This window comes from Hypanus sabinus, chromosome 6 (assembly GCF_030144855.1).
Source record: "Hypanus sabinus isolate sHypSab1 chromosome 6, sHypSab1.hap1, whole genome shotgun sequence".
Classification (NCBI taxonomy): Eukaryota; Metazoa; Chordata; class Chondrichthyes; order Myliobatiformes; family Dasyatidae; genus Hypanus; species Hypanus sabinus.
Window position 1 is genome coordinate 175256465 of NC_082711.1, and position 12186 is coordinate 175268650.

General features: G+C 41.8%; 1 protein-coding gene across 12 annotated transcripts in view; it reads left to right on the forward strand.

Moving 5' to 3' along the window:
- Positions 1-12186, forward strand: part of LOC132396137 (uncharacterized) — a 174093-nt gene that overhangs the window by 107429 nt on the left and 54478 nt on the right. For all 12 annotated transcript variants that reach the window (XM_059973647.1, XM_059973649.1, XM_059973648.1 and 9 more), the window contains 3 exons: positions 4209-4271; positions 8470-8620; positions 9361-9565. In XM_059973647.1, the coding sequence (XP_059829630.1) occupies positions 4209-4271; positions 8470-8620; positions 9361-9565 (419 nt within the window). The remainder of the gene's footprint in view (positions 1-4208; positions 4272-8469; positions 8621-9360; positions 9566-12186) is intronic.

Sequence of the window (12186 nt, forward strand, 5' to 3'; positions counted from 1 at the left end):
ATAATTCTTTGCTTTCTGCAGAGGAAGGACCAAGCCACTACTCCCCTCAGCGCTATTCCCGAAATGACGAATGAAGTGCAGATTGTGCTAGCGATTAAGCCGCACATTAAACTGTTTCAGATCATGAGCAGTTGTGGGGGAAATAGCAAAAAAAAAACTGCAAGCTGTCAAAAGTGAAACTTTTCTCCTGGGCACTGGTCCAAATTAGAGTGCCGATGGGAAAATTGGGGAGTTTGTTGAAATACTTAGATTGTGCACAGCTAGCCACACAATTGGCATGCGCACAAATCTGTAATTCTAACCCTGACTTCAAACAGTACTGGTGTGAAGAGCTGAGAGCCTCCTAGTCTACATCAGGAATGGTGATATATTCTAATGAAAGGACAATAACCTCAAATGTTAACTCTCCCTCTCCATCGATGTTACCAGTTCTGCTGATTATTTCCAGTATTTCCTGCTTTTATTTCAAGGTGATATACTATGGCAGCCCTTTAAATTGAGTTGCTGATTAAAAGTAACATGTCAGTGCAAAGGGAAACTGTCTGGGGAATTTATCCAGTCTGGCAAACATCATGGGATTTATTTCAGAATGTTACCCATAACAAATCACTTCCCCTGAATGAAGACTTGCAGTCATTTAAAAATATATTTCATATATATGTTAATCCAACAGGAATGATAAAATTCCCAATCCAGACTTTAATTAGTGAGATCGTTTCCCACCAGAAGACTGCATCTGTCATTACTTCTGCTGTTCCTGTCATTTTATTGTTCCCTTGCTGGATGGCATGACAGCAAATGTTCACCAGCTAAGTGTGCAAAATATGACTATAAATTCATACCTGTTTATCAACTTGGCTGACTGCCTAACTTAAAAGATCGTGTCAATTAAGGCACTCACTTGAAATCACATTTCATATTGCTAGTGCAATAACAGTGCTGTCAATTAGACATCAGAGACCGGTGGCTCATTAACACTGCAGGGACAATAACTCTGAAACATTTCCTCACCTGGGGTGATGTGTTGAATTGGCAGAGCTGAGCCTGGATTTCAAACCTTCCTGTCAGGATGTATTTTTAACTAATTCTAACATACAGACCCATACAGAAACCTCTTCTGAAGATGAATATATTTTGTATTTGAAAATCTGAGAAGTACCTATAAAATCAATTAATATGTCGCAGTCACAAGTGAATTCACAGACTTGTGTTGCTATGTGAACGCTGGGAGAGGGCTGAGAGATTTAAAGTCTTGAGATATAATTTTGAATTACTTTAGATAAGACACTGAAAATAATTTTAAAACATGGTAACTTTAGTTATATTGTTGTCATTATCATTATTACAAAAATAGAATTGTGATTTAATTATTTGTCCAATTAATAGATAGTCATTAATCATCTATTCAATAGGGGGAAAGAACTGAGGAGGAAGACAGTCTGTCCATTGGGAGCTTCTGATAAATTGAGACTCAGGGGACTGCAGATATTGGAATCTGGAGCAACAAAAAGCTGAGGATGGACAGGTCATTGTGGTAATGGGAAGAGGAATTCAATTCAATTCAATTCCCCTTCCTGTTCCCACACTGCCCTGTCCATCTTCTGCCTTCTTTACTGCTAGAATGGGCCCCAACACAAACTGGAGGAACAACGCATCATATTCTGCCTGAGTACACTACAAAACCAGTAGCATTGTCCCTTCCCCACTTCTTCTGATCCTTGTCCAGTCCTCCATTGTTGAACCCTTTACTCCCAGCTCCCTTAACTCAGTTTCATTGCTCCTCCCTCCAGGTTTAGTCCTCTTACTGAATGCGCATACAGTTCACTTACAAGTCCCCCTCTCTGCTGCGCTTCCTACTTTTTAACCTGTTTCCGATTCCATCTGCCATTTTCCTCTCCTCTAACGGTTCTCTTTATCACTTACAATACTTATGAGGTTTCAGCACTGGCAATCTTTTGTGTTCCTGCTTATCTCCCTCCAGCAACTGTCTTCAGTCTTCACACACTCTTTCACCCATCTTGCCCCACTTGCCTCTACATATTCATTCTCATTCTCTTTGTCTCCCTCCCTCCCTTCATCTACTGCTTACCACTGTCTCCTAATTTCTCCATACTTCTCTCCTTTACCGGGTACAACCTGCCTGTTACCTTACATCCCTCCTCAGTCCATCAATAACTTTGTACTTTTTCATCACCCCCTCTCCTCTTTTATTTAATTTAGAGATACTACACAATAACAGGCCCTTCTGGCCCAATGAGCCCGGAGTGCCCATGTTGCAGATTAATCTACTAGGTCTCTGGAACACAGGAGGAAACCAGATCACTCGGAGGAATATGCCTTACAGTCAGCACTGGAATTGAACTGTGTTGCTCCCAAATGCTGGTCAGCTCGCCTCTCCACTCTCAGTCTCAACCTGAAACACTGATGATTCCTGCCCTGTCATAGATCAGAAACAGAATCAGGTTTATTATCGCCAGCAAATGACATGAAATTTGTTAACTTAGCAGCAGCAGTTCAATGCAATACATAATCTAGCAGAGAAAAAATAAATAAATAAACAAGTAAATCAATTATGTATATTGAATAGATATTTAAAAAGTGCTAAAACAGAAATACTGTATATTTTAAAAAATGAGGGAGTGTCCAAGAGTTCAACATCCATTTAGGAATCGGATGGCAGAGGGGAAGAAGCTGTTCCTGAATCGCTGAGTGTGTGCCTTCAGGCTTCTGTTCCTCCTACCTGATGGTAACAGTGAGAAAAGGGCATGTCCTGGGTGCTGGAGGTCCTTAATAATGGACACTGCCTTTTTGAGACACTGCTCCCTGAAGATGTCCTGGGTACTTTGTAGCCTAGTACCCGAGATGAAGCTGACTAGATTTACAACCTTCTGCAGCTTCTTTCAGTCCTGTGCAGAAGCCCCTCCATACCAGACAGTGATGCAGCCTGTCAGAATGCTCTCCATGGTAAAACTATAGAAGCTCTTGAGTGTATTTGTTGACATGCCAAATCTTTTCAAACTCCTAATAAAGTATAGCAACTATCTTGCCTTCTTTATAACTGCATCGATATATTGGGACCAGGTTAGATCCTCAGAGATCTTGACACCCAGGAACTTGAAACTACTCATTCTCTCCACTTCTGATTCCTCTATGATGATTAGTACATGATCCTTCATCCTACCCTTCCTGAAGTCCACAATCAGCTCTTTCGTCTTACTGACGTTGAGTGCCAGGTTGTTGCTGCGGCACCACTCCACTAGTTGGCATATCTCACTCCTGTACGCTCTCTTGTCACCACCTGAGATTCTACCAACAATGGTTATATCGTCAGCAAATTTATATTTGGTATTTGAGCTATGCCTAGCCACCTAGTAGAGCAGTGGGCTAAGCACACCCCCCTGAGGTATGCCAGTATTGATCGTCACCGAAGAGGATATGTTATCACCAATCCACACAGTTTGTGGTCTTCCGGTTGGGAAGTCGAGGATCCAATTGCAGAGGGAGGTACAGAGGCCCAGGTTCTGAACTTCTTAATCAGGATTGTGGAAATAATGGTATTAAGTGCTGAGCTATAGTTGACGAACAGCATCCCGACGTAGGAGTTTGTTTGGCCCAGTGGTCTAAAGCTGTGTGGAGAGCCATTGAGACTGTGTCTGCCGTTGACCTACTGTGGTGATATGCAAATTGCAATGGGTCCAAGTCCTTGCTGAGGCAGGAGTTCAGTCTAATCCTGACCAACCTCTCAAAGCATGTCTGCACTGTCGACCCAGCAGATTGATTGCTCCTTATGATAAGTTCATCAGTTCTCCATTTCCAAGCTGTGAGTTCTATCTCATAGAGCATTACAATATGGATAAAGGCCCTTCAGCTTAACAGTCCATACTGACCATAATGCCCACCAAAAGTCATCCTTCAAACTGGAATCTGGAATAAGGTTTTCAGAACTCTGCCACCATAGTCCTCTGCTTCGCCACCTGAACCATCAAAGGAACACACCAAATTAATCTTTCTAAATAATAAAAAGAAAGAGCAGACATTTTATAGTGTTATTCATGACATCAAGACTTCTCAAAGATTCCACAGACAGCGAAAGTAGGAAATAAGTTCTGTGGTACTGTCCTCTTACAATCATAGCAACATTTTTGTAAGAACGGTTTGACACTATTTGGCAAATTTTATTCTGAACTTTGGTGGTTTTGTTTTGACAGTGACTCTTCGCGCTGTAAAAAGGAGGAGGAGGAGCGTGGGAGATTTGAAAAGGGATCATTAAGGTAGGATTTTCAGCAGAGACTGTGAAGCTGTAACAAGCAGGAGTACGGAAGGGACCATTAAGGCAAAGCGCCCAGGAGCAAATGAAAGGAAGTTGGGCTGCAGCATAGTGGAGGTTTTGGGTGTGCCTATGTCTGCAATGTAATGCTGTTGTTTGTCTTGAATCTTTGACTCATGAGGTTTCTGCGAAGATGCTGAGCAGAGGTAGAGGTAAGGGCCAATGAGGTCATTTAACTTTATTATTCACATTTATTCTGGCTTCTTCTGTCTTCCTTTCCAGTCCTGAAGTGACTCGGATTAATATGTTGACTGTTTATTCCTCCCTATAGATGTTGCCTGATTTACTGAATTCCTCCAGCATTTTGTGTGTATTGCTTGGAACTTACAGCATCTGCAGAATCTCTTGTGTTTATTATTCACACTTAGTATAGTTGGGCCGGTGAGTTTCTTGTGCAGGATGTGGTAAACTAGAGAAACTTCCAGTGTCCCTAATGACTACATACACCTGTAGGAAGTGCAGCTCCTAGCTGGCCACCTCAAGAAAATAAATCTGGGTGCACTTAAGATAAGTTGGGATGCTAAGAGTATCATAGCTGAGAATTTTGGAGAGGTGGTCACATCCAAGATCATAAACATAAACATAATCATAAACATCATATTCTAAACATAAGAGGTTCTGCGGATGCTGGAAATACATACAAAATTTAAGGTGCAGGGTGACCACCAGGAAAGGCAAAAATAGTGAGAGGATAATGTGGATAATGTGCCCCCTGTGTCCATTTCATTTAGCAACAATACAGCTAATTGGATACTCTTGGGGGGGGGGGGGTAGAATTAACTTTCAAACAGGGTAGCAGCAGCAGCCTGGTCGACTGTACCGTGCCCAGGTCTGAGGCCAGCATGCAAGGGTGAGGTCAAACAGAGAGATAGAGATAGAGTACTTGGTAGCTGGTGCCACGGATGTCTGTAGCCACAGGCAAAATGACTTAGTAGTGTATTGCCTCCCAGGTGCCAGGTCAAAGCTGTCTCCAAGCAGTTGCAGAGCATTTTCAAGGAGGATGGTGAGCAGGTTGTTGTGCACATTGGTACAAACGGCATAGAGATGAGGTCCTGCAGAGTGAACAGAGTTAAGAAAGAGGTTATAAAGTAGGCCATCAAGGGTAATTGACATCTGGATTTTTCCCCTTGTGGGAGAAATGTGGATTGCTCCCAGAGCAGCAGAGCAGTGAGGACAGAGATAAAAAGAAAGACCAGATGAATGCATTGTTAAGGACTTGGTGCAGGAGGCAAGGATTTCAGTTCTTAGTTCATTAGGATTTCTGCTGAGGCAGGGGTAACTTATGTAAGGACAGGATGCACCTGAACTGGAGGGGGGACCAATAACCCAGGAAGGAGATTTACTAATGCTACTCAGGAGGATTTAAACTAGATTGATGGGGGGAGTGTTGTGGGAGGGATCCTGAGCAGTGTTGAAGCAGATGTGGAATTGGAGAGAAATTCTGCAGTCAACGAGAGCAAGCTTCATAAATGGCAAAGACAGAGGAAAAACCTCTGGTTTTACTGCATTTATTTCAATGCTAGAGGGCAGACTCGAGGGGCCGAATGGTCTACTTCTGCACCTATTGTCTATTGTCAACAGGTAAGGTGGACAAACTGAGGGTGTGGATTGGCTTTGAGTACTGGGATAATACAGCAGTATCAGAAACATGGCTGAGAGAAGGGCAAGACTGGCAGCTCAGCGTCCCAGGATACAGATGGTACAGGAGTGACAGATAAGGGAGGAGGGGGAGAAGGATATTCCTGGGGGATCATCCAAGATTCATGATACAATGTTATTTGTACATCGAAGCACATACAGTTGGCCCTCCTTATCTGCGGGGGACTGGTTCCGGGAACCCCCCCCCCCTGCAGATACCAACATTCGCGGATGCTCAAGTCCCTTATTTAACATGTATCAGTGCAGTAGTCTTTAGGACCCAGTGGAACCCCAGACTTTATTTAACATGTCTCCGTGCAGTGGACATTAGGGCCTGGTGGCGCTGCTCTGAATCCGCAGTGTTTCTGTTCATGAAAATAATCATGATGGCGATTGAAAATAAGGTGGAAGTAATAAAGCGACTGGAAAGAGGTGAAACGCCATTGGTCATTGGAAAAGCGTTAGGCTACAGTCGGTCAACGATCAGAACAATTTTAATGGAGAATGTGAAAGGCCCTGCCCCGATGAAACCTACAGTTATTACTAAGCAACGCAGTGGTTAAATTATTGAAAAATGTATGTTTCTTAAGTGTTTTATATGCATAGAAAGATAAAATATGTACTATGTACTAAGAAAAACATTTGACTAACTGACGCTAAGTAATACCGGATGTACCTGTTCCGACTTCAAATCCGACTTAAAGACAGACTCAGGAATGGAACTCATTCATAACCGGGGGACTGCCTGTACTTTTAAGTCATTTCTAGATTACATATAATACCTAATACAATGTAAATGCTATGTAAATAGTTGTTATACTGTATTGTTTAGGGAATAATGACAAGAAAAAATAGTCTGTACATGTTCAAGCAACGAGTGCTGGAGAGAGAACTTCAGGGTTTTCCCGATCCGCGGTTGGTTGAATCCGCGTGTACGGAATCCGCGGATAAGGAGGGCCGACTGTACAGTGAAGTGCGTTGTTTCCATTCACAACCAACACACCCTAGGATGTGCTGGGGGCAGCATGCAAGTGTTGCCCATGCATTCCCATGCCAGCATAGCATGCCCAAAATGTTTGGCAAAAACAACACAGAACACAACAAACAACACTAAAAACAGTCCAGAGAGGCTAAGTCGGTAGAAACAAGAAGGGGACGATCATTCTGATAGGACTGTATCATATGCCCTCCAAATCTTTAGGTTGTGTTGGTTTCACCATATATTTCAATGTACAAGTGATAAATAAATTAATCTGAATCTGAATAGTCATCGGGAATTAGTGGAAGAAATGTGCTGGATGATCACAGATTGTTGTAAGAATAATAAGAGTAGTGTTACTAGGAGATCTTAACTTCCTAAAAATGGAAAAAAAACTGTAGAAAAGATTCACAAGGATGTTGCCCAAACTTGAGAGACTGAATAATAAGGAGAGGTTGGACAGGCTAAGACTACATTCCATGGAGCTTAGGAAATTGAGGGGTGACCTTATAGAGGTGTATAAAATCATGAGAGGTGTAGATAGAGTGAATTCACACAGTCTTTTTCCCAGGGAAAGGAAACCAAAAGCTAAAGGACAAAGCTAACAGGTGATAGGGAAGATAGGGGCAAATTCTTCATACAGAGGTGGTGTGTATATGGAAAGAGACGTCAGAGAAAGCAGTTGAGGCAGGTATAATAACATTAGATGTATCTTTAAATCCTCCTGCATAACATTAGTAAATCTTCCTGGGTTATTGGTTCCCCCTCCAGTTCAAGTGTATCCTGTCCCTAGGGAAGATTTGATAGAGGTATACAAAATTATGATGGGTATAGATAGAGTTCATGCAAGCAGGCTTTTTTCCACTGAGACTAGGAGAGAAAAAAACCAGAGGACATAGGTTAAGGGTGAAGGGGGAAAAGTTTAAAGGGAACATTGGGGGGGGGGGCTTCTTCACACAGAGAGTGGTGGGAATGTGGAATGAGCTGCCAGATGAAGTGGTAAATGCGGGCTCACTGATGCACCATCAATAACTCTCAGAGATGGGAGGTGAATGATAGGCTTTTATTAGCTGCAAGAGACCACGATTAGCAGCAAGAGACCATCACATAACATCCTGGTGACTGAGGGTGGAGCAGTGCCTCCAATCACCTTTATACAGGGGTCTGTGGGAGGAGCCACAGGAGCAGTCAGCAGAGGGGTGTGTCCAGACAGGTATATGTAGATCACCACACTCACTTTTAACATTTAAGAAAAACTTGGACAGGTACATGGATGAGAGGTGTATGGAGGGATATGGTCCAGGTGCAGGTCAGTGGGACTAGGCAGAAAAATGATTCAGCACAGCTGTGAAGTTCTATGGTTCTATGGATAAGTAAATGGAGAGGATAGTTTGTATGGGATATGGGACAAATGTAGAAAAATGTGACTAGTTTAGGTGGGCCCTTGGTTGGCATGGATGAGTTGGGCTGAAAGGCCCATTTCCAAGTTGGATTAGTCTATGACTCTATGGTTTGATTTTGCCAGATCTTCATCCTCTGATGACCACATTCTAACTGTACCATGGGTTGCCCATAATCCAGCCGTGGCGTTACCAGATCCAGCTAGGGCAAATGAGCCTTTTGATCTGTACATTGATGCAATACATTATATTCCAGACAATGCAACCATCACCAAGGTAAGAAATGAAGTACATGTGGTGACAACTTGTGTTATGGGGAGGCAGATACACTTGCAACTACTTTTTTTAAAGTTTTCTTCTTTAGTGGGTGAAGGTACAACCATTACAATATATACCAAATTTTTTACACAAAAGGCCTTCACTCAAAGGGTGGTACAGGTCTGGTGTGAATAATATCTTGTGCTATGTATGTGCTATGTGTGACTGTATTGTTTTACACTGGAATGTTGTTTGAATGACAATTAAACATGAACTTGAATGAGCTGCCAATGGAAGTGGAGGATGTGAGTTCAATTGCCACATTTAAGAGATGTTTGCACAAGTATATGAACAAGAGAAAATCTGCAGATAAGTACATGGATGGGAGGGGTATGGAGGGCTATGCTCCAGTCACAGGTCAATGGGACTAGGCAGAATAACAGTTCAGCACAGATTAAATGGGCTGAAGGGCCTGTTTCTGTGCTGTAGCACTCTACAATTCTATGAACAAATCATTCTGATATTTAGTCCCCTTTGCATCCAAGCAATGTCTATTAATTTGGATCACTGATGGGCAGTCGCTATTTTGAGAGAGGAGCTGGAAATGTGGCGGACCATGCACAGGTCTGATGGAAGAGAATAACGGGTGGTAGAGGATTAATTGCAAAAACAATAAAAAGTATTATTGAAGTGTAAGGATGAGTAGCAAGTAGCAATTTTACTCAGCTCCTTTTTCTATTCTTCCCAATATATTAAAGGTGACGGGACAGCTAATGCATTCCAGCAGGGATGACATTCCTGACATTTTGGCTTTTCCTGTAATCACCAGCCAAGCAAGGTGCCCAGAGTTCCTCTACCGTATGACTGTAAACGTGAAAGGCAAAGAAACTCTAGATCCCAACGCACTTGTCTTACTTAGAGTGTACACAGTTGATTCCGACACTGGCAGACTGTTTGTTATAGGTAAGTAACTCTATTATCTGAGAGAATTGAACACAGGAATTTTTTAAAATAAAGCATGGTGATGTATATCTGAATAAAGTGTTCAACTTCCTATAATCATATCAAACTCGTCTCTGGGATCTTGATGAGGTAATGCAAATACTAACAGAACATAAACCATAAATGACAGGGACTTCTGGGGTATTGGTGTGCAAAGTAACCTCGGGGAGCAAGTTCACAGCTCCCTGAAAATGATGACACTTGTGGATAAAGAAGTGAAGAAAGCTGAGATATCGAGTATACAACTCTGGATGTCATGTTGCAGCTGTACAAATCATTCGGCAGGCTGGACTTGGAGTATTGTTAGTGCAAAGAAAATTCACTAGGATATTGCCTAGATTGGAATATTTTAGTTATGGGGAAAGATTGAGTGTATTCCCTCTCCATAATCTAATAATTATGGAGTATCCACTCCATAATGTACTGGTTAGGCACTGGAGTACATTCAGCCAGAGACTCATTCCACCGAGATGCAACACTGAGCGTCATAGGAAGTCATTTCTGCCTGTGGCCATCAAACTTTACAACTCCTCCCTCAGAGTGTCAGACACCCTGAGCCAATAGGCTGGTCCTGGACTTATTTCCACTTGGCATAATTCACTATTATTATTTAATTATTTATGGTTTATATTGCTAAATCTCTTCACTACTCTTGGTTGGTGCAACTGTAACGAAACCCAATTTCCCTCAGGATCAATAAAGTGTGTCTGTCTTTCTCTGAAACACTGGGCGATTTTACAGAGGTTCATAATTAGATAGGATAGATATCTCGAACTTCCTTCTTCTAGGGCAGTGGTATCTAGTTACAGATTTAAGGTGAGAGGAGAAAAATATAAAGAAGATCCAAAAGGCAAGCTTTCACGTGAATATACAGAATGAGCTGCCAGAGAAAGTGATGGAGGCAGATGCAGTTACAATATTTAATATTCACTTGGACAATTCTTGAATAGGAAAAGATTAGAGGGATACAGGCCTAATGTGGGCAAATACACTTGATGTATACAAGCATTCAAGCCCAACTTGGGCCAAAGAGCTAGTTTCAGTGCTTTACAACTCTAATATTCTGTATCAACAGAGAATTAGTTATTAAGGAATATGTTAACATCCGGAATTTTGTTTACCCATCTAATGAATTAATGCAATGGCATGAGTGACAATAAACTTCTATAAAAAAGGCAAATAAATAAATATCTAAAGTTTTGTCATTAAGAATCAGATCCAAGACCACAATTACGACAGATACAGTCTCCAAAGTGCCAACCCATTGAATTCTAAAATACAAAGATTAAAGAGGTCCCAGTTAAAACCATAATGGACAAAACTTAATCAAAGATTTTTTTTGTCTTAGGGGGATTAAGATTAGTTTTATTTGTCACATGAATGTTGAAACATACAGTGAAATGTGTTGTTTTGCATCAACAACCAACGCAGTCCAAGGATGTGCAAGGGCCACCTACAAGTGTCGTCAAGTTTCCAGTGCTAACATAGCATGCCACAACTTATAACCCTAACACCTACGCCCTTTGGAATGTTGGAGGAAACTGGAGCATCTAAAGGAAACCCACTCAGACATGGAGAGAACATACAAACAACTAACAGACAGTTCAGTCCGAATCTTACAGCTGGCGTGGTAAAGCATTACACTGACCACTACACTGCTGTGCTGCCTGTACAAAGGAAAGGACACTTAGAAGAACAAAAAAGAAACTAGAATGGAGTGTTAAGTTAGTTCCTAGTTTAATCTGCATGCTTTTCCAATTATTATTTAATTGGTGAACTGCAATTGTTCAGTCAGTGAATCTCGTCCTCTCAACCATATACATCCCAGCTAAGTGTTGGGTATCCCCAGAGCCAAGAATATTGAAATTCCAGACACAGAGGACATCTCTGGCTCCAGTGAGGACCCCTTTTCAGCAGCAAATTGATCCCAGACTTGACCTGCTTTCTATTTGTTTATTCTCATCACAGTTATGGCCAGAAATTCTGAGGACCTTTGGGCTCCAAACCAGCCAATGTTGAAATCGTAAAAGAAAACAGAAAGTAACAATGGAAAGAGCAAACATCCTTCTTTTTCTTTCTAAATGGTTATTTTAGTTTCCTGATGAATTTTCTGACCTAACAAAGTCACAGTGTTCGTGTCTCTGGCACTGAGTCTGCCTCTCTGACTCAGAAGAGAAGGGGAAGAGGAGGCACAGTGTGGTTATGGGGGATACATTAGTTAGAGGAATGGACAGGAGGTTCTGTGGGCGAGAACAAGATTCCTGTAAGAGAGCAGGTTCTTAGGAAACTGAAAGGTCTGAAGATAGATAAGTTACCTGGACCAGATAGTGTACACCCCAGAGTTTTGAAAGAGATAGCTGAAGAGATTGTGGCAGCATTAGCAATGATCTTTCAAAAATCGCTAGATTCTGGAATGGTTCCAGAAGACTGGATAATTGCAACTATCACTTCTCTCTTCAAAAAGGGAGAGAGATAGAAGAAAGGAGTTAGTCTGACCTCAGCAGTTGGGAAGATGTTGCAGTCAATTATTAATGATGAGGCTTCAGGATACTTAGAGGCACATAATAAAATAGGCTGCAGTT